We start from the raw sequence: 23,265 nt of genomic DNA, 5'->3' as shown, positions 1-23,265 counted from the left end.
GTGTCCCATTGCCGCTCCTATTACCTTGGTGCCTGCACACGTCTCACTGACAGTGATGATGAAGATGTCGTAACTTTGTTTCACAAGAGGGTAAAGCTTAGGTAGGAGGTGATCCTTCTATCCTTCTCATGAATGGCACCACATGAACCACGGCATTGTTGGATGGGAAGTTATTCAATCAAAACGTCCAGCTTCTCCTGCACCGCTGAGAGTGACAATAGAATCAGATGTGGAAGTTAAGTCAAGGATTCTCTATAACCACTGTTAGTCTTCCAATGCGCACTCTCTTCTTTTGTTTCAATCTTCTGTATGTAGTGCTTCTCTTGTGAACAATGAGCATTGGTAAGGTCAAGTTCCAGTGACTAGGTATGGAGTTCCTCATGTATCTCAGGGATGAGTACCTCTACTATGTTCCTTTGTGTGAACATGATGTTAGTTAGTAAGGGGAGGAGGGAAGAGTAGGAGAGCTGAGAGCTGCTCATCTACTGCAGCTCCTTCCACTGTTGACTGTGGGAATGGGCTGTCCTCTTGGCGTTCCACCTCAGTTAACTCTTTGCTGCCTGGTGCAGCCAACATTCCCCATCCTGTATCTCTCTCTGTGCTTCTGTGTTTCTCTCTCCCTCCACACCTCCCTTTTTGCTGTGTAGACTACTCCCCCTATCTGCATCTCCAGGTGACTCAGTATCTCAGGTTTATTCTCTATTCTCTCAGTATCTATTTTTCTCCTTCTCTAAATATGCTCTCTTCAACAGGCCATAATTATCTTTCAGAATGTATATCATCAGTACAGCCAAAGTCCATCAAAGAAGTGGGCCACACACCAAAGAAAATACACCATGGAGCAAATGCATCCCATAACATTTTCACATGCATAAAACAACAATGACATTCGATGAGAACAATGTGTTAATCTAGAAAATATTTGAAGTTATACAAATAATTTGCTTATAAAGTCCTACTACAATAAAAACATTAACAATGAAAAGGGTTCTTTGTTTTTTTTATATCACTCAAAATCAATGTATTTAATTGAAATGAAATCTTAGAAACTGGCTTTAACATGATTATAACAAAACAACGTGCATTACTTTACCTCCAATTCTATCACGAAGACATTTTGAGAGGCTGTAAGAAATGTTGGCTTGTTTTTTTTTACACCCAAAAGACACCCTTTAAATAATGTCTATCCAAATGCAGACAACAACATTTACCGTTGGAAATATTGTCTGTCGCCCTCTTGTGGAAACAGTAAAGTTTTAAATGACGGACTTTTATTTTGAAAGGTCTGTTTCTTTCGTCACTAGACAACCCGGAAGCGTCAATTTCACCTCAAAGGACAGGGGCATGACTCTGTTGCTCTCTTTATAAAGTGTAAGTTTACGGAAAATGTGTTACTTTCATTAATTCATACGTTTTCCATTAGGAACAGCCATTATAGCTAGTAAGCTAGCAGACAGACAGTTATGTGGTCTTCTTAGCAGCAAGTAGTAACGTTAGCTAGCTAGCTAAGCTTATCAAATGTAGGCATTTATTTTTGATTTTTTCATAATAGCGAGGCAACTGTCATAAGCCATTTGAGCATTTGCACATACGTCCACCTGTTTCTTCTGGTTCTCGCATGTATAGCAAACATATAATACTGTCTGTCAATGCAATGCACTTACACTTTCCTTTTCTGACTCAAGGGCAATGGCATGGGGAGTGGTGTTGAGGGGTTTCTTGCCTCTGTGTCTACGTCGACTTGCCTGCTTGACCACAAACACTTACATGGGCGCAAGGATTCGTCCAGTACGCACAGACCTGACGGTGCCATGTCGCTACCCACTTTGGACAACACATCCTGTAAGAACACTACATATGTGCCCTAACTTGTGTGCTGGCCATAATAAATGGTCAAAGGTGAAAAATATAAAAGGACCCAAAGATGCAGCCCGGAGTCGAATGTTCATGAAGTTTGGGATGATGATAAGAATTGCAGTCAAAGGTAAGCTTGACTGACAACTTGTTTGCTCCAATTCAATGCACTACATGTGAGCATTATGAGGAATGTTTTGACTGGTGCTGCATCAACCATTCCCATGTTTTGCTTGTTAATTCTGTCTTCTACAGAAGGGGGATCTAGTAACCCAGAATTCAATCTAGCATTGGCGAATGTAGTGGAGCAATGCCGAGGCAAGAACATGCCCAAAGTGTCCATAGAAGCTGCCATCAAAGGGGCGGTAAGTTGATGGCATGATCAAAGTTAAATGTTTAGGTAACACTTATATAACACTTGAATAAAATGCATTATGATGCAGTTACACTGAACACAAATATAAACGCAACATGCAACAATTTCAAAGATTTTACTGCGTTACAGTTCATATAAGGAAATCAGTCAATTTAATTGAATTCATTAGGCCCTAATCTATGGATTTCACATGAATGGAAATACAGATATGCATCTTTTGGTCACAGATACCTTTAAAAAAAGGTAGGGGCATGGACAGAAAACCAGTCAGTATCTGGTGTGACCACCATTTGCCTCAAGCAGTGTGACATCTCCTTCGCATAGAGTTGATCAGTCTGTTGATTGTGGCCTGTGAAATGTTGTCCCACTCCTCTTCAATGGCTGTGCGAAGTTGCTGGATATTGGTGGGAACTACCCCACCGCCACCATAGGGGACTCTGTTCACAGTGTTGACATCAGCAAACCGCTCGCCCACACGACAACATACACGCTGGCGTCATTGAAACCGGGATTCATCCGTCATGAAGAGCACACTTCTCCAGCGTGCCAGTGGCCATCAAAGGTGAGCATTTGCCCACTGAAGTCAGTTAAGACGCCGAACTGCAGTCAGGTCAAGACCCTGGTGTGTCACAGGTGATGAAGCCGTATGTGGAGGTCCTGGGCTGGCGTGGTTACACGTGGTCTGCTGTTGAGGCCAGTTGGACGTACTGCCAAATTCTCTAAAACGACGTTGGAGGCGGCTTATGGTAGAGAAATGAACATTCCATTTTCTGGCAACAGCTCTGGTGAACATTCCTGCAGTCAGCATGCCAATTGCACGCTCCCTCAAAACTTGAGACATATGTGGCATTGGGTTGTGTGACAAAACTGCACATTTTAGTGGCCTTTTATTTTCCCCAGCACAAGGTGCACCTGTGTAATGATCATAATGTTTAATCAGCTTCTTGATATGCCACACCTATCAGGTGGATGGATTATCTTGGCAAAGGAGAAATGCTCACTAACAGGGATGTAAACAAATTTGTGCACAAAATTAGAGAGAAATAAGCTTTTTGTGCATATGGAAAATGTCTGGGATCTTTTATTTCAGCTCATGAAACATGGGACCAACACTTTACATGTTGTATTTATATTTTTGTTCAGTGTAATGAATTGTAAGACTTGTCATGAGCATGTATGACAACCGTAGTGTTACGGATGTGTTCACTCAACTGTACCTTTTTACCCTGGTTACACGTGTCTGCTACATTGAATCTGCACGTTGTCTATCCCATAAGTACTTACATTATGTGAAACGCTTTTGTCCAGAGGTGGGACCAAGTCACTATTATTCGAATCACAAGCAAGTCACAAGGTCTGAGTATCAAGTCGAGTCCCAAGTAGAACGGGTCGAGTCTCAAGTCAAGTCCCGGTCGTGCATTCTAAGAGCAAGTCGAGTAAAAAAAGATCTATACATGCAATGACTTGTTCAACTACAAATATTTGTCTTTATTGAGGCTACCAGACAGCCCTTTTGATTATTATGTAATAATAAATGACAAACTCCAAATTCAAGCTTCATAAGTAAATGATCAATTTCGAGCAATTTTGACATACCAAAAGACCAGTAGGCCTATACTAGTAATTTTTGCTTGATGCCCCATTGCTGGTGAGCTTGCAAAGTAAACAGTTAATATTCTTGATCACCATTTTATTTTTGGAGCTGCATATTTCTTTATGCCAGTTTTTGACCTCTCTCCCTACAAAATGTTTTTGACCCGCAACCCCCAAAAAGGAGTGGTTCAATGCTGTTGACCCTGCGCCCGCACATGAACGCGCGCACATTCGCTGCACAAATGTAGCCTGTCATTACAGCCGTAAACGATGATGCATTTAAAAAATGCAAAATACAGAGATTAACTCAGTTTTACACCTGCATTTTGAGCTTAGTCATTCATGTTAGCAGTCAATATCAACGTCACTTCTCTGGAGTCAAGAGCAAGCAGGATCATACGGACTAGGGGTGTGCCTATATGGCCATACTCGTAATCGTAGCCTATCCGTAAATTAACAGTTGATAGTCAGATTGGAAAAAACTGAAGTGTTTTAATTTTACTAAGTAGATGTTAGCAAAATAACTCCCTTCGCATTCTCCCAGCAAAAATACCTGCAGATTAGCGACAGCGCGCGGAGGGGTGTGTATCTGTCTGTGTGTCCTCAACTTGCAGTGGGCAGCCAAGTTTGCTGTCACTCAGTCAGAATGCGAATCAGGGTTACATTTTTTGCCCTACCCTTGCCCCGCTTGTTAGATATTCTGAAACTAACTGCAGCTCTTTAAGTGTTGCTGTCATTTCAGTCGCTGTGGTAGCTGACGTGTATAGTGTTGAGTCATCCGCATACATAGACACACTGGCTTTACTCAAAGCCAGTGGCATGTCGTTAGTAAAGATTGAAAAAAGTAAGGGGCCTAGACAGCTGCCCTGGGGAATTCCTGATTATACCTGGATTTTGTTGGAGAGGCTGCCATTAAAGAACACCCTCTGTGTTCTGTTAGACAGGTAACTCTTTATCCACAATATAGCAGGGGGTGTAAAGCCATAACACATACGTTTTTCCAGCAGCAGACTATGATCGGTAATGTCAAAAGCCGCACTGAAGTCTAACAAAACAGCCCCCACAATCTTTTTATCATCAATTTCTCTCAGCCAATCAACAGTCATTTGTGTCAGTGCTGTGCTTGTTGAATGTCCTTCCCAATAAGCGTACTGAAAGTATGTTGTCAATTTGTTTACTGTAAAATAGCATTTTATCTGGTCAAACACCATTTTTTCAAAAGTTTACTAAGGGTTGGTAACAGGCTGATTGGTCGGCTATTTAAGCTTGTTAAGGGGGCTTTACTATTCTTAGGTAGGGGAATAACTTATGCTCCCCTCCAGGCCTGAGGGCACACACTTTCTAGTTGGCTTAAATTGAAGATATGGCAAACAGGAGTGGCAATATCGTCCACTATTATCCTCAGTAATTTTCCATCCAAGTTGTCAGACCCCAGTGGCTTGTCATTGTTGATCGACAATAATACTTTTTTCACCTCTTCCACACTTACTTTACGGAATTCAAAATTACAATGCTTGTCTTTCATAATTTGGTCAGATATACTTGGATGTGTAGTGTCAGCGTTTGTTGCTGGCATGTCATGCCTACATTTGCTAATCTTGCCAATGAAAAAATAATTAAAGTAGTTGGCAATATCAGTGGGTGTTGTGATGAATGAGCCTTCTGATTCAATGAATGATGGAGCGAAGTTTGCCTTTTTGCCCAACATTTCATTTAAGGCACTCCAAATCTTTGTACTATCATTCTTTGTCATTTATCTTTGTTTCATAGTGCAGTTTCTTCTTTTTATTCAGTTTAGTCACATGATTTCTCAATTTGCAGTATGTTTGATTATTTTTCTTGCTTTACTGGGAAGCTTAGCAGAGGTAGACATACTCTGGTTATTTTTATTAGTGCAGGGTGAGCTGCACACAATGGACTTCCTACTTGGGCACACCACCTCAGTGCTAACAATATTACTCTGGTTCATAGGCATACAGTGAGGGAAAAAAGTATTTGATCCCCTGCTGATTTTGTACGTTTGCCCACTGACAAAGAAATCATCAGTCTATAATTTTAATGGTAGGTTTATTTAAACTGTGAGAGACAGAATAACAACAAAAAAATCCAGAAAAACGCATGTCAAAAATGTTATCAATTGATTTGCATTTTAATGAGGGAAATAAGTATTTGACCCCTCTGCAAAACATGATTTAGTACTTGGTGGCAAAGCCTTCAGCTCCCTCCACAGATTTTCTATGGGATTAAGGTCTGGAGACTGGCTAGGCTACTCCAGGACCTTAATGTGCCTCTTCTTGAGCCACTCCTTTGTTTCCTTGGCCATGTGTTTTGGGTCATTGTCATGCTGGAATACCATCCACGACCATTTGCAATGCCCTGGCTGTATAAAAGACACCTGTCCACAGAAGCAATCAATCAATCAGATTCCAAACTCTCCAGGCAATACATTTATACAGGCAACGAGCTGAGATTAGGAGCACACTTTTAAAGGGAGTGCTCCTAATCTCAGTTTGTTACCTGTATAAAAGACACCTGTCCACAGAAGCAATCAATCAGATTCCAAACTCTCCACCATGGCCAAGAACAAAGAGCTCTCCAAGAATGTCAGGGACAAGATTGTAGACCTTCACAAGGCTGGAATGGGCTACAAGACCATCGCCAAGCAGCTTGGTGAGAAGGTGAAAATAGTTGGTGCGATTATTCGCAAATGGAAGAAACACAAAAGAACAGTCAATCTCCCTCGGCCTGGGGCTCCATGCAAGATCTCACCTCGTGGAGTTGCAATGATCATGAGAACAGTGAGGAATCAGCCCAGAACTACACGGGAGGATCTTGTCAATGCTCTCAAGGCAGCTGGGACCATAGTCACCAAGAAAACAATTGGTAACGCACTACGCCGTGAAGGACTGAAATCCTGCAGCGCCTGCAAGGTCACCCTGCTCAAGAAAGCACATATACAGGCCCGTCTGAAGTTTGCCAATAAACATCTGAATGATTCAGAGGAGAACTGGGTGAGAATGTTGTGGTCAGATGAGACCAAAATCGAGCTCTTTGGCATCAACTCAACTCGCCGTGTTTGGAGGAGGAGGAATGCTGCCTATGATCCCAAGAACACCATCCTCACTGTCAAACATGGAGGTGGAAACATTATGCTTTGGGGGTGTTTTTCTGCTAAGGGGACAGGGCAACTTCACCGCATCAAAGGGACGATGGACGGGGCCATGTACCGTCAAATCTTGGGTGAGAACCTCCTTCCCTCAGCCAAGGCATTGAAAATGGGTCGTGGATGGGTATTCCAGCATGACAATGACCCAAAACACATGGCCAAGGCAACAAAGGAGTGGCTCAAGAAGAAGCACATGAAGGTCCTGGAGTGGCCTAGCCAGTCTCCAGACCTTAATCCCATAGAATATCTGTGGAGGGAGCTGAAGGTTTGAGGTTATAGACTGATCATGTCTTTGTCAGTGGGCAAACGTACAAAATCAGCAGGGGATCAAATACTTTTTTCCCTCACTGTATGAGTACTGCACACAATAGCTATAGGATCAGCAGAGGCATTCCGGGCAGTAAGAGGGACATAAATTAGGTTATTTACATTTTGTCTTTCAACGCCCCTAGGATAATGTACATTTTCTGAATCATTATGACAACTCAGCGACACAATGGTAGGGATTAAATGAGCTGGACTTGGGTCATTGATAAGTCATTGCCTCAACGCAGCCTTATAATGCTGTGAAAGGATCCAGGAACCCAAATGATTTGGGTGGATCCCATCCTCCTTATAATTATCTCCACCTCGTGTTGAGATTCAAAGTTCCAATCATTTTAAACGTGTAGCAGCCGCTTTCACATTTTCTGGTCTGATGTGTTCATTTATAATCCGTCCTTTATACATTGCTCGAAAAGGGGCGGTTCCGTCAGGCTGACACTCTCTCTGACCTCACTCGAGGCGTGACTTGTCCCTGTGCAAAGCTCATGGAAAACAATTATCTCTTATAGCGTTCTCAAATCACATCCCTCTCTTAACAAAAATACTTTCATAATTTTTCATATTACATGCACAACGTATAGGATGGAAACTTCCAACATGTAGTGGGTATACTTTCCAAGTTACAGTATTTCCTTTATAACATTTTTAATGACATCACAAAATAACAAACAATATGACATTAGTGTTCTATAGATCTCCTCCGACCATTCCCCACGTTCTACGTTAGGAATATTATTCCAGTATTCGCTTTTGATCGTGCTAAAGTTTCAGCGGGAAAAGGTTTGTTGAAACAAAGACATTCCTTTGGGGGATCTTGAAAGGGAGAGCCTGGCCTTCTTTGTTGATTTACAACAGGGTGTGAGCTGTTAATCCTACTGCAGGAATAATACGCTCATCCGGCTCCAGAGACGTGCTCCGACCACCAACTGTATCATATGTGCTCGCAGGAAAATAGATCACATGCTGCATAGCGAAGAAAAATACATGTTTAGAACTGATAATTGATCTCATGGTGCAAGAATGAATGTAATGTAATGTAATATTTTATGTTCTTGATGGACACTTGCCTGGCTACCAAGACTCCTTGCTCTGGCCAAACACTACGCCACGCCCACGGACGTTAGTTTCTTCTCCACAATGAGTCTTGATCTGAGCACCGCCCCGACCCTTCACCGAATATGAACAAATTGAGGGCCATCTGATTGGTCCAGAAACCGATGGGTTGAGCCAGAGCCAGAACACACGTGGGTAAATCTGCGGTTTGAAAATTCATCATTGGCTTTGATACTCTGATTGGTTAGACGATCCAATCGTTGATGTCTTTGTTTTGTACAACACTCCTCGTGCCCCTCGTCACCACAAACGACATCAATGATGGCCAGTCTCAGATTAAAGTATGTAGCGAATGACAGAGCAGCAGAATCATTTAGTTTATCCTCAGGCTAGATGGATACATCTTTCTAGAAACAAAACAGCCTACACAGCCTCCATCTGCTCAACAAACTCAAACTACTTGTTTTGGGGAGCTGCTACAGTTTACAAATCTCCCTCGTGGCAGTCAAGTCATTCTGTCAAGAGTCGTTCACAATCTAGTCCGGTTGTGGCCGCAACTAGACCTCGTTTCAAAGGTATCAAGAAATAATCGTATTTGTCTGCCTAGCAATCACAAATGTACATTGTTTGAGGCACACTTTTGTAAGTCTCAGTCAGAAATGACAGCTCCAATAAGCCCCCTATGGTGAACGAGAGGCTTGTAGAATCATGAGTCTTTCAAGTTTTTATCTCATTGTTCACAAGTAGGGGGTCCTGCGTGCTCTGGGGCATTACTGAATAAAATAAACAAAGATTTGTTCATTTTACTGAACAAGTTGAAAAGATCTCTCAGTAAAAAGATTCAAACTTCCCATCACTACTGGATATGTGTGCCCGCCTTTGCGTGCCAGTGCTGATGACTGGTCATTGGTCAACAGTCAAGCACAGATTAGATGTTCGAGACAAGAATTTGGTGCAATGCCGTAGGCCTATGTTAGTGACCACATCGAATAGGCAAAGGTATAACTATACTGTTTCAAAGATTTTACTGAGTTACAGTTCATATAAGGAAATCAGTCAATTGAAATAAATAAATGTATCTATGGATTTCACTTTACTGGGAATACAGATATGCATCTGTTGGTCACAGATACCTTAAAAATAATGGGCCTCAGGATCTCGTCACGGAATCTCTGTGCATTCATATTGCCATTGATAAAATGCAATTGTGTTCATTGTCCATAGCTTATGCCTGCCCATACCATAACCCCACCGCCACCATGGGGCACTCTGTTCACAACGTTGACATCAGCAAACCGCTTGCCCACACGACGCCACACACGTGGTCTGCGGTTGTGAGGCCAGTTGGACGTACTGCCAAATTCTCTAAAACGACATTGGAGGCAGCTTATGGTATAGAGAAATTAATATTACATTCTATGGCAACAGCTCTGGTGGACATTCCTGCAGTCAGCATGCCAATTGCACGCTCCCTCAACTTGACACTTCTGTGGCATTGTGTGACAAAACTGCACATTTGAGTGGCCTTTTATTTTCCCCAGCACAAGGTGCACCTTTGTAATGATCATGCTATTTAATCAGCTTCTTGATATGCCACACCTGTCAGGTGTATAGATTATCTTGGCAAAGGAGAAATGCTCACTAACAGGGACGTAAACAAATTTGTGAACAGAATTTGAGAGAAATAAGCATTTTGTATATGGAAAATTTCAGGGATATTTTATTTCAGCTCATGAAACATGGGACCAACACTTTACATGTTGCGTTTATATTATTGCTCAGTGTATAAAATACAAATGGTAGTAGGCTATATGTAGCCTATTAAAATATTTATGCATAAAACGAATCCCCATTCAGTTTCACACTCACAACCCTGTAAAAAACGTTTGATTGACAGTTTGCTGGTCCAATCAGAGGGCTGAGTGTGCGTTTCACTAGCCAATCTGTTGCACTTTATTTATTTATTTTTTGCATGTGTGATGCTGCGGCTACTGTCTCTGGCTGCGTGGAAAGTAATAAACAGAGACTCTGTGCCACAAAATGAGTGACAAAACATTACAAAACCTGGCCAGGCAATTTCAAGTCATCAGATCAAGTCGAGTCCCAAGTCTTGAGGCTCCAAGTTATTTTATTTTCTATCAAGCCAAGTCATCAAATTTGTGATTTGAGTCAGACTCGAGTCTAAGTCATGTGACTCGAGTCCACACCTCATCTTTTGTCCTCTTCTCAGGAAAAGTCAAAGACAGGAACCCAGCACACGTATGAAGCCAGGGGCCCTGGTGGCTGCATGCTGCTCATCGATATACTAACTGACAACAACACCCGAAGTCTCCAGGACCTCAGACATCTGCTCAACAAACACGGGTCAGACCAGGGGGAGGGGGTTGGTAAATGTTTTAAGTGTTTCTTATGTTCAGTTCAGATAGTTTTCATTATGTTGTGAATAATTGCATTATGTCAGAGAGCCAGAGTCTGTGTAGGTTTACTGATCCATAGTTTGTTATTGATGCATATTTCTGTGTTTGTCCACAGGGCAGCGCTGTGCGACGGGGTGCGTCATAACTTCAGCAGGAAGGGGGTGGTGGTGACGCAGGGGGAGGGTGTGTCGTCCGAGCGAGCTCTGGAACTGGCCATCGAGGCGGGGGCCGAGGACTTCCAGGAGACCGAGGATGAGGATGAGAAGCCCCTCCTACAGGTAAGACGTGGGTAGGGTCAATACATGCAGGAGTGCACTGCTTTGGTCCTCGAGGGCTGCAGACATGCAAAACATTTTAAAACACCCTAATGAACACGACCCAGGGGTTTTCACGTCAATGTGTAACATGAGTTGAACAAGAAAAAGCAGTTGTGCCAGGGACAAATGAAAACCTGACCTTGAGGGTCTGAGTTGTACACCCTTGAACTAGTGTCCTATCCAGCATCAATACATTACTTTCTCTCTCTCTGTTGTCAGTTTGTGTGTGACATGACAGAGCTGAAGAAGGTGCGGACCTCGCTGGAAGAACTGGGGGTGCGCACTGTGTCCGCCGGCCTGGAGTTTGTTTCCCACACCCCCACGCAGCTTCCACAAGCTCAGCTGGAGGCAGCCTTATCTCTGATAGAAGCCCTGAGCGACTGCCTAGACGTGGTGCGGGTCTGGGACAACATCCAGGCCCAGAGCTGACAGTCATTATGTATTATTGTCATGTTACATATTATGGACATCTCACGTTAGACAATATTGCACGTTTGGACATTGAATTGAACAGACAAATCTTAACACCAGATCTGCTCATCTATGTACTGTACAAAAGTCATGGTTGCAGTTATTTTAAGAAGACACATTGCACTTGTCAGTGCTAAAAAAAAAAAATTCTCTGGAAGCTCGGGAGCAAGAGAAGTTGGACAGGATTCAGACTTGAGATCTGTGTGCTTAACTCAAATTTTCATGCAAGTCTCCTATTGACAACAACAAATAAGGATTTACGTGAAAGTCTGAGTTGCAGGTGCTTATTTCAACTCTGAATCGGCCCGATTGTGACTAGCAAGGATTTTGTGTCAGGAAACCATGTGACACTCATGTGAACCTGCTTAAAGTCAAAACAACTATCATGTCCAAATAAAACTATTTAATTTCTCATCTGCACAAGAGTGTTTACTGCTCAGAACTCTGGAGGGACTTGGCTACAATGTCACTGCATGAATGTGATGTTATCAAACATGCATTATCTGATACGGTTTGTTTCGGCACTGTTGATATAGTCAATCATCTCAACACTTAATAATTTCAACCTTTCTTGGAACAAATATGATGGGAAAACTATTTCTAAACAAAATGCATTTGATAAATGTTAAAGATCAACAATGTCAGTTTGGTTTGTTTTCCTTTCCATGATAAATGTTACATCAGGAAGGAAAAGGCGCAACTCTCGCTCAATTAAAAACATACTTTATTTATCTAAATATTACAAATCGTGACATTTTGGCAGTCAATTGCCTTCATCAGACTCATATAAATGTTACAGAAGTCTTTGCTCAAACAATATAGAACATAAAACCCATCTATAATGTTCTCAATCATAAAGGGTGTTTAATTTATTTTTCATATTTCTATTTAACATTTAATATCATCAACATATATGATCTGGCAAAAAAGACTTATTTTAACCTTTACTTTATTTTGTGACAGGAAATGCCCTGACCTTTACAAAGCCTTCTCCCAGATCTGTTTGGGCTCTTTCCCACTCCATTGCTGTCCTTGTCAAGCCAAACATGACAAGGACTTGGCATGATGGCCTCAGTTCCAGTCTGTTTGTGCTAAGTCCTCCATCCAGCTCAGCGGCTTATCTTGTACACCACATCTCCAACCTGCAGGATCCCAATCTTGCTGACGGTGTACATCTGTCCAAACAGTGGCGATGTCTTATAGATGTGCTTCTCAGCTTCATCACACAGTCGGTAGTTTTTTAGCGTCTCCAGTGGCTGTTTCCTACTGATGACTCCTGTTTCAGGGTCGACCGTGGTGAAGATGCACCTTCCGCATGCCATCACGCGGTGCATCCGCACATCGCCAATCTGGATGTCTTCCCAAGAATCCTCATCAAACGCTTCGCAACTGCTAATGATGATATTTGGTCGAAAGCGTGCCACTGTGACGTCATTCTCCAGCCTGCTGCTTAGATCCTTCACAGAGGCTTCAGACAGCAACATTATCGGGCCACAATCAGAGTACGCAATCTTTTCACTCTGAGGATAGAGAGACTCTGTCTCTGCTGGCCTCCTGGGCTTCATGTGGGGCTCAAAGTGCACCAGGCGAAAGGTTTTCTCAGCAGCCAGGTAGCTGGTGAGCCAGCTAGACACTTCGTTGCCACAGTCCCTGCCTTGAATGTCGCTGCTAAACACCCTGCAGTTGATGATGGGATTGTCAGGCTGCAGAACGGGGAACCTCAGCTGCTCCATGTCGGGTCCATTCAGACACATCTGTCCCCCCTCACTGGTCAACGACACCAGCACTAGGCGAGGCTCCTGCCTCCCCGTCACCATGTGGCCATCCTCAGTGATCACCAGCCAGTGCCTACATTAAAACACAATTAATGGGGGGGAACAAGCTACATTTACTCCAGCCATTATCACCTTGTTTCTGTAGCTTCAGTCACCTCAGTCAATAGGGGACTTTATTTTCTATGCACACTCACATACTACACTGACACTCCAACACACTACATACGCTCACACACAAAACACACTTTCACAGTCAAATACACTGCTGCTACTCTGTTTATTATATATCCTGATTGCCTAGTTACAGTATTTACATGTGGGTAGGAGGAAAAGTATTACCTCAACTACCTCGTAACCCTGCACATTGACTTGGTACTGGTACTCCTTGTATATAGCCTTGTTATTGTGTTACTATTTCCTTTTTTATTTAGCAAATATTTGTCTTACCTTTTAATTCTGCATTGTTGGGATGGGCACTGTAAAGTCTACACCTGTTGTATTCGGCGCATGTGACCAATAAAATGTTATTTGACTTAACGTTCTACAAATACATGTTATACAAGAATTAACTGCTATGCACGAGCTCAGTACGGGATTAAAACTCTAGTTTAGTTTAATGTCAAGTCAAACAGAAGTTACCAAGCCAAAGCCCTCTACTACAGCCATCTTTACCTCTGCACTATTTTGAGAAAAAGTTACACTGTTCCCTGCAGCTGCATCAATGTGCTCTCCACAATGATTTATACACTAGATGACTTACGGGACGCTGTTTTGAAGCTACCGCACCTCAATCTTGGCATTCCCCACCATTGTAAAGAAAATATTTGGGAGGCTAAAGAAATGCATTTATGAATGTCTACATTTGTTTTTGCCACATGTATTATATTACAGACACCTTAATGCATACTTTTACATTATATTATGTGAGCTAAACTAAAATAATATATATATACAAACTATTTCTTTAAAGTATATATTTTTTAAAGTATTAATGTTACTGTCCCCACTACAACAAAAAAATACTTAAATACATATCATTTGTCCTTGAAACATTTAAATGAAATCCTATAGAATTACATGTAGGGGGTTCGATTACTCTTGCCTGGGGCCCGTGTAGGCATGTTTTGCAATGGGTGAAAGTTGATTGCATTCGTTTTGGAACCGGGCTGCCTCCCAGGCGTGAGCCAGGTGCCCCGTTCAAAACAATGTGACACAGGAGCATGTAGAGTAATGAGTAGGATTCTGTGTTTTCACATGGAAAAGTGATTACTTTTAAGCTTTATCTGCATTCTCAATGAAAACGAGTTAGAAAATTCTAACATTTATTTTATGGAAAAGATATGCATGTTTCTGGACGATGCACTATGCTACCTTGTTGACAAAATGACAGAGCAGCACAGATGACTGTTCGATTTGAGAAGGGTGCTCCACCCTCCCTGCTTTTGTCCGATGACGTAACGGGCCTTTGCCCGGTGGCACAGCATAATCGAATCCGCCCATTCATTCCTATGGAGGACTGCTTTTCTGAGGAATGCCAATATGGCCGACCGGTGGCTTCAAAGCCGCTCCCGTCAGCAAACCATATGACTCTCCCTAAAACCAGCCAACCATACAAACAGCCTTCCCTCACGCTCCCAGGCATTCACATGGTCCCAAAGTAAGCCAAATAATGCCACTAAACTGCATTTGCCTTTTAATCAGGATTGGAATGATTTTAGTAGCCTATTTTACAGAACATTATGCTCCATTGACCTCCATTGAAAAAGTGCAAGGTGCCAATATATTTGATCGGATCTGTACATTGTTGAGTGGTATCTCATCAGAATGACCACCACAACATTTCCCTGACATGTTCTGATCTTTCACTTAAATAATTCACTTGAATAATTGATAAACATACTATTTGTTATTGTTGTTATTAGGGTTAGGCAACATGCAATTACTTCGATCAATAGTTGTGAGAAAGGATGACAACATAAAATACAGTAGCTATGTTGACACGGCTTATGTAACGTTTGGGACCAATTCAAGCAGTGCATTAGCTACTTGTAAAAAACATATTGCAATAATTTATTCGGAAAAGGTCAGAATAAAATGTTACAAACCGATCTCTAAGTTCACCGTACTTCAAACCGATCTGTTTACATTCTGCAAGAGCCACGGAGACAGCTCTACCCGACTTCAGTGGGTGAATGAGTATCTGTGACACAACTCCCACGCGGGTAACTTTCTTCGGCCTTAGTAAAAACGTATATCCAAGTCCAAGTACGACAACAGTAATACCACCACCTACAGTCCAGAGCTGGGCTTTCTTATATATAAATGTAAACGCATTTCTCAACACCTCTACTAAATCCATCTTTACTTTTAGAAGGCGCAGCAGATTGAATTTGGCAAAAATAACGCCAGTAGAGGGGGCTGGTCTATGATGACGTCGGAGAACGGCTAGTTCCAGGGCATATTGCTGCGTTCAAAACTGGGAACTGGGAAATCGGAAATCTCCGACTTTTGACTTCAGTGCATTCAAAACAACAGGGAACTCGGATAAAAACGAGCTCCATCTGGGAAAATCGATTTGAATGGTCATCTAACTCGGAATTCCAACTCGGGAACTCAGAACTGGGCAATCGGAAATCTCTGACTTTTGACTTCAGTGCTTTCAAACAACTCGGAATTCTAACTCTGGAACTCGGCTTCTTTCTAGAACTCCAACTTTCCGACCTGAAGATCACTGACGTCATGATTTGACCTTGTATTTTTCAGAGGTATGAAAGTCGGAGCTCTAGAAAGTGGCCCAAGTTCCCAAGTTGGAATTCTGAGTTGGATGACCGTTCAAAACTATTTTTCCCAGTCGGAGCAAGTTTATTTTTTCTCCAGAGTTTTCAATTGTTTCGCCCGCACTGAAGTCGGAAGTAGGAGATTTCAGAGTTCCCAGTTGTTTTGAACGCAGCATTAATGCCGTGTTCAAGTGCTAGTCAGAACTAGGAAACTCTGGGATGTCCGACTTATAATAATAATAATATGCCATTTAGCAGACACTTTTATCCAAAGCGACTTACAGTCATGCGTGCATACATTTTTTTGTGTATGGGTGGTCCCGGGGATCGAACCCACTACCTTGGCGTTACAAGCGCCGTGCTCTACCAGCTGAGCTACAGAGGACCACCATTCTCTATGGTTGAATTTAATATGTTAATGGTAAGTTCGAGCAGATCACTTTTGTCACCTTTCAAAGTGTGTTGCATTATGGGGATGAAAATTGGCCGACATGTCGAGTGCATGAACTTTACAAAAATCAAGTGATCAAAGGTCATGACATTTTGACTGCCAGTTTCAGTAGTTGCTCTTCACCAACTTTATCCTGCAGCCATCGCCTGCATTGTGGGAGGCTCTACTGTCAACATTTTTACATTTACATTTTAGCAGACGTTCTTATCCAGAGCGACTTACAGTTAGTGAGTGCATACATTTTCATACTGGCCCCCCGTGGGAAACGAACCCACAACCCTGGCGTTGCAAGCGCCATGCTCTACCAACTGAGCTACAGGGGGGGTACCAATTATTAGGGTGTTTTTAATTGACCCACGCGAACATGACTGAAACAGGAACCAATGTTAATTTCGACATTATAAAGAATAACTTTTATAAACAACACTGCCATGTTGATCTGAGCCTTGTTGTTGGAAAACCACATTAGTGTCTGACTTTGGGCTGTCACAGATGCACCTCTCCCGACTTCACTCCTCGACTTTTGTCTACAGTTGGTTGCTTTCGCCCCATGCACACAGTAGATTGACTGGTAAGCTTAATGTGGCTCATTTCACAGTGGTTTCAGAGTCCTGCAATAAGAACTATGATGCTAATATTTGTGTATACTCTACATAGTTGTGTTCTGTGGGTGTCACTGAGTAGGCTGATACCCCATTTCATGAGTGCACACTCTATAGGTAAGGCTGTACAGTACAAAATGAATTTCCAATAGACATAGGTTGACATCCAGGCTCTGTCGTAGCCGGCCGCGACCGGGAGACCCATGGGGCGGCGCATAATTGGCCCTGCGTCGTCCAGGGTAGGGGAGGGAATGACCAGCAGGGATGTAGCTCAGTTGGTAGAGCATGGTGTTTGCAACGCCAGGGTTGTGGGTTCAATTCCCACGGGGGGCCAGTATGAAAAATAAAATAATGTATGCACTCACGAACTGTAAGCCGCTCTGGATAAGAGCGTCTGCTAAATTACTAAAATGTAAAAAATGTTGACTGGTAGGCTTAATGTGGTAATTTCACAGTGGTTTCAGAGTCCTGCAGTAAGAGCTAAAATGCTAATATTAGTGTAAACTCTACATAGTTGTGTTCTGTGGGTGTCACTGTGTAGTCTGAGTAGGCTGTTCAATACGCACAATAGACTGGGAAGGAGATTTCCAACAGTCAAAGTCCTGCAATAAGAGCTAAGACACCAATATTTGTGTAAACTCTTGACAATTGTTTTCTGTGTGTGTCACTGAGTAAGCTTATACCCGTTTCGTGGGTGCACAATCCATAGGTAAGGCTGCATAGTGCATATACAGTGCCTTCTGAAAGTATTCACTCCCCTTGACTTTTTCCACATTCTGTTGTGTTACAGCCTAAATTTAAAATTGATTAAATTGAGATTTTGTGTCACTGACCTACACACAATACCCAAAATGTCAACGTGAAATAATGTTTTTATACATTTTTACAAATTAATTACAAATGAAAAGCTGACATATCTTGAGTCAATAAGTATTCAACCCCTTTGTTATGGCAAGCCTAAATAAGTTCAGGAGTAAAAATGTGCTTAACAAGTCACATAGTAAGTTGCATGGTTTAACATGATTTTTGAATGACTACCTCCTCTCTGTACCCCACACATACAATTACAGTGGGGGAAAAAAGTATTTAGTCAGGCACCAATTGTGCAAGTTCTCCCACTTAAAAAGATGAGAGAGACCTGTAATTTTCATCATAGGTACACGTCAACTATGACAGACAAATTGAGAAGAAAAAAATCCAGAAAATCACATTGTAGAATTTTTTATGAATTTATTTGCAAATTATTACTACGCCGCCAGGGACTCAAATCCTGCAGTGCCAGACGTGTCCCCCTGCTTAAGCCAGTACATGTCCAGGCCCGTCTGAAGTTTGCTAGAGTGCATTTGGATGATCCAGAAGAGGATTGGGAGAATGTCATATGGTCAGATGAAACCAAAATAGAACTTTTTGGTAAAAACTCAACTCGTCTTGTTTGGAGGACAAAGAATGCTGAGTTGCATCCAAAGAACACCATACCTACTGTGAAGCATTGGGGTGGAAACATCATTCTTTGGGGCTGTTTTTCTGCAAAGGGACCAGGACGACTGATCCGTGTAAAGGAAAGAATGAATGGGGCCATGTATCGTGAGATTTTGAGTGAAAACCTCCTTCCATCAGCAAGGGCATTGAAGATGAAACGTGGCTGGGTCTTTCAGCATGACAATGATCCCAAACACACCGCCCGGGCAACGAAGGAGTGGCTTCGTAAGAAGCATTTCAAGGTCCTGGAGTGGCCTAGCCAGTCTCCAGATCTCAACCCCATATAAAATCTTTGGAGGGAGTTGAAAGTCTGTGTTGCCCAGCGACAGCCCCAAAACATCACTGCTCTAGAGGAGATCTGCATGGAGGAATGGGCCAAAATACCAGCAACAGTGTGTGAAAACCTTGTGAAGACTTACAGAAAACGTTTGACCTGTGTCATTGCCAACAAAGGGTATATAACAAAGTATTGAGAAACTTTTGTTATTGACCAAATACTTATTTTCCACCATAATTTGCAAATAAATTCATAAAAAATCCTACAATGTGATTTTCTGGAAAAAAAATTCTCATTTTGTCTCTCATAGTTGACGTGTACCTATGATGAAAATTACAGGCCTCTCTCATATTTTTAAGTGGGAGAACTTGCACAATTGGTGGCTGACTAAATACTTTTTTCCCCCACTGTATATGTAAGGTCCCTCAGATAATTACACTTTGGATGGTGTATCAATACAACCAGTCACTACAAAGATACAGGAGTCCTTCCTAACTTAGTTGCCGGAGAGGAAGGAAACCACTCAGGGATTTCACCATGAGGCATTATCAATACATTTGCTAAAATATATATATGTTTTCACTTTGTCATTATGGGGTATTGTGTGTAGATGGGTGAGGGGGAAAAAAGATTCAATCCATTTAGAATTCAGCCTGTAACACAACAAAATGTAGAATAAGTCAAGGGGTGCCATCTAGGACCGCTATACCAGGCGGTGTCAGAGGAAAGCCCAAAAAATCATCCAAGACTCCAGCCACCCAAGCTATAGACTGTTCTCTCTGCTACCACATGACAGGCGGTACCAGTGCACCAAGTCTGGAACCAACAGGACCCTGAACAGCTTATACCCCCAAGCCATAAGACTGCTAAACAAGGCTGCTAAATAGCTAATCAAATGGTTAACTGGACTATCTGCATTGACCCTTTTTTGAACTAACTCTCTTGCACTGACTCTATGCACACACACTGGACTCTACCCACACATACACATGCTTACACCCCCACACACACACACACACACACACACACACACACACACACAGACACACACACACACACACACACACACACACAGTGGAGGCTGCTGAGGGGAGGACAGCGAGTGGTACTTGCGGCCGGCGTCAGTTAAACTGCAATACCGAAGCAAGACTTTAGGAGCAGTCGAAAGCATTCTTTCTAGACCGGAACCCTGGCTCCTTGACAGGAAATTTGACAATTTTTTTCGATAGAGAGCAATGGCGTCTTTTTGTAGGCACTAACTCCGCCATGGCTAGTTGAAACTCTGCCATGGCTAGTTTGCCAAAGCCTATGGGAAAATTAATGGGGGTTTTGGAGGGTTTTTGGATAAACGCCAAAAATAAGGTCTGTGGTATGCACAGGCTTAGGAGATCTTAAACGTTTTGTTCTATGAGATCGTCTTCATCAGCTAACGTCAGTTTTTGTGTATTTTGAAGCATTGATGTAATCAAAAAAAGCACAGAAAGCACATACAGGCTTCATAATTCATAAAGGCCATGTTAGCTGACTGATATTATCTCATTGTAGAACAGGGCTCTAATTCTTCTCACATTTCTTTGTTAACTGTCCCTTTAATTGCACCTTTTAGTTAACTGTCCCTTTAATTGCAGGCACCTCTGAGCCATAGAGATGTATAGAGATCACAACGTATCAGTCCACAATGGTGCTGCGTCTAGTAATATAGGCTTTTGGGTACTATAGATCTCTCTATATCTCTATGCTCTGAGCAAACCTGCAACCAATTTAATTAGTTAAATACCTGAGTTTCTTTTAGTTTCAGTGCCAGGCAGTAGTACAAACCTCTCCAGCATTCATCCTTTTATTGACGTTTGTGTCCAATACCCAAATGTGAGTAACCCACCATATTGTTTTTATTTTACTTTATTTTTCATGTCTGTGTAGATGTGTATTTTATGATGCACTGTTGTATAATTAGTGGTAACATGTTTGAATGTTGCTGCGTGTGGATATATTTTGTTCATGCATTGAAATGGTCAAATGTACACATTTTTATAGTGAATCTATTTGTAAATGCTTTGGAGAGAATTATAATTATGGTTTGGCTTCTGGCTCTCTGAGATTGTGTTACTATGTGTATGACAATTAATATTATTATGTTTATGATGCAAATATGTTTTTGTTTATTTTAGCACATACACAAGTCAATGGAATTAAGATGGATTATGTTTGATTGGAGAAAACTCTCCCTAAAACGGAACCTCAAGTCTCTCTCCCTATCCTTGTCCTCTAACTGGGACACCTGCATCTGTATCACCTCCAACCTCTCCCAGTGCATTCAAAATAGGCAACCTGCCATGAAAAAGTGGTCATTTGGCCAGAAATGGAGTGGAATACAGGTGTTCCCATGGACGGGGACCTTAATTCCTCCACCCTCAGTGGCGAACCTCAACCTGACTCCGCCATAGCTGGGCCCGGCACATATAAGATGCAAGCAAGTGGAACTTCCACTGTCTCACAGCCAAGTGCACAACCAGCAGGAGCTAAAGAGAAGCCTGTTTTGGGTGGAAAGAGCCGGAAGGGGAAAAAGCCCCCAGCCCATTTGAGAGCCTATGAGGTTTCCCCCACATAACCTGATCTCATAAGAGATGATCCACACAACCACAGCAGCTATCTGTGGCAGCCTACCTGGCTCAACACTCTCCATCCAAGCCCTCTTCCTCAGAGCCTATGGAGGCCCCAACACATAAAGGCCTGCCATTTCACCACTCTGTGGATGATACCTCACGGAGGACGCACACTGGGGGATCAGAGCAACATTCTGTTGAATCTCTCAGATCCACTAAATCATCTCATTTAATGAGAACAGAGGGCCACTCATCATACTGGTCATCTCAGAGCCGTGGGAGCGGATAGAGTGGAGTCCCATCAATAGGAAGTGTATGGAGACTGTCTCTGAAATCAGGCACTAAAATTACTTAAACGTATATGTTTACATGACTTATTTGATTTGATTTCCCACTGTTCTATAAGTCAGACAGCCACCCAGAGCTTCCTAGGACAATGTAAACGTCCTGTCACAAACGTGTATTTGCCTCCCTCTGGTGGTCGGCTTCATCATTACATCAATTTATCACTTCACTTCAACGTTACGTCAAACGGGCGGTCCTTACAAACACTTTTTTATCCAGCTCGACTGCTTCACGGCAAAGACATGGCATAGACATGGGAAAGCAATCGCTGAATTTGTCTTGAGCAGGCGGATCTAAATACATCACTTTCATAGCTCTACGATAAAGAACGCGACCTACACACTTCCTTAAACGTAAAATAAGTAGAGGTGATTTTGTGTGGAAGTCAAACATTTTGTTTTACGTCGGAAGCAGACACATCGCAAATGCTCAGAACGAAAAAATCGATCCCGTTACATAGCCATTATCCTACTTGTCTATAGGAGGGACGCATGCTGTTTAAATGGCCCAAATGTTGAATTTAGAAGTGAACAGTTTTTGACTCCCTAATGTCATGTTTGGTAAAGTAATAAAGGTGAAATATTTTGGGTAGATGTTCCGTGTGTATGAAAAGGGATTTATTCATTCACACTTATTTTAAATCATATTTGTATGTTTATTATACCTTTATTGTGTACTAGCTCAGATGTGTTAGTGTTTTTTTTTTTTTCTCAGAAAAACAATTCCAGGCGAAAGCTAAAAGTAATAAAATATTGCCCTCTTGCGAAATTCACTAAAATCATAGCGAAACAGTGCAAAACGTCTGTCAGCTCAACTGGTTCAACTAGAATAGTTCAAATGCCAAATCATAGAGGTGGGTCCAAGTCTCAAGTCAAGCCCCAAGTAGAACGTGTGGCGTCAAGGCCGAGTCATGCATTCTAAGAGCAAGTCAAGTAAATACAATTCTATACAGGCAATGACTTGTTTAACTACAAATATAAATATACTGTCTTTGTATTTATTGAGGCTACCAGACAGCCCTTTTCATTATGTAGTCTATAAGTGCTATACAGAAACCCAGCCTAAAACCCCAAACCGCAAGCTATGCAGATGTAGAAGCAAGGTGGCTAGGAAAAACTCCCTAGAAAGGTAGGAACCTAGGAAGAAACCTAGAGAGGAACCAGGCTCTGAGGGGTGGCAAGCCCTCTTCTGGCTGTGCCAGGTGGAGATTATAAGAGTACATGGCCATTAAGGCCAGATTGTTCTAAAATATGTTCATAGATGACCAGCAGGGTCAAATAATAATCACAGTGGTTGTAAAGGGTGCAACAAGTCAGTACTTCAGGAGTAAATGTCAGTTGGCTTTTCATAGCCGAACATTCAGAGGTCGAGACAGCAGGTGTGGT

General features: G+C 42.2%; 2 protein-coding genes and 1 long non-coding RNA gene across 3 annotated transcripts; 2 read left to right on the top strand and 1 right to left on the bottom strand.

Annotated features, from left to right (window-relative positions):
• Positions 1 to 1,295: 1,295 nt before the first annotated feature.
• Positions 1,296 to 11,983, top strand: LOC121566920 (translational activator of cytochrome c oxidase 1). Its single transcript, XM_041876844.1, has 6 exons — positions 1,296 to 1,371; positions 1,686 to 1,984; positions 2,110 to 2,219; positions 10,597 to 10,730; positions 10,899 to 11,061; positions 11,320 to 11,983. Exons 2-6 carry the CDS (start codon positions 1,690 to 1,692, stop codon positions 11,527 to 11,529), a joined length of 912 nt encoding a protein of 303 aa, XP_041732778.1. The 5' UTR covers positions 1,296 to 1,371; positions 1,686 to 1,689; the 3' UTR covers positions 11,530 to 11,983.
• Positions 11,984 to 12,278: 295 nt separating this feature from the next.
• On the bottom strand, positions 12,279 to 15,785 carry LOC121566914 (mitochondrial amidoxime-reducing component 1). Its single transcript, XM_041876834.2, has 2 exons — positions 15,452 to 15,785; positions 12,279 to 13,419 (listed from the first exon to the last, which is right to left on the bottom strand). The coding sequence occupies exons 1-2, from the start codon at positions 15,703 to 15,705 to the stop codon at positions 12,681 to 12,683; spliced, it is 993 nt and encodes a 330-aa protein (XP_041732768.1). The 5' UTR covers positions 15,706 to 15,785; the 3' UTR covers positions 12,279 to 12,680.
• Positions 15,786 to 20,719: 4,934 nt separating this feature from the next.
• LOC121582318 lies at positions 20,720 to 22,471 on the top strand. Its single transcript, XR_006003345.1, has 2 exons — positions 20,720 to 20,798; positions 21,101 to 22,471. It is a non-coding gene; the product is annotated as an uncharacterized LOC121582318 (long non-coding RNA).
• The last annotated feature ends 794 nt before the right edge of the window (positions 22,472 to 23,265 follow it).

Source organism: Coregonus clupeaformis, chromosome 1 (assembly GCF_020615455.1).
Source record: "Coregonus clupeaformis isolate EN_2021a chromosome 1, ASM2061545v1, whole genome shotgun sequence".
Lineage (NCBI taxonomy): Eukaryota > Metazoa > Chordata > Actinopteri > Salmoniformes > Salmonidae > Coregonus > Coregonus clupeaformis.
Note: the sequence above shows the minus strand (reverse complement) of the source record. Positions and strands in the feature narration are given on the sequence as shown.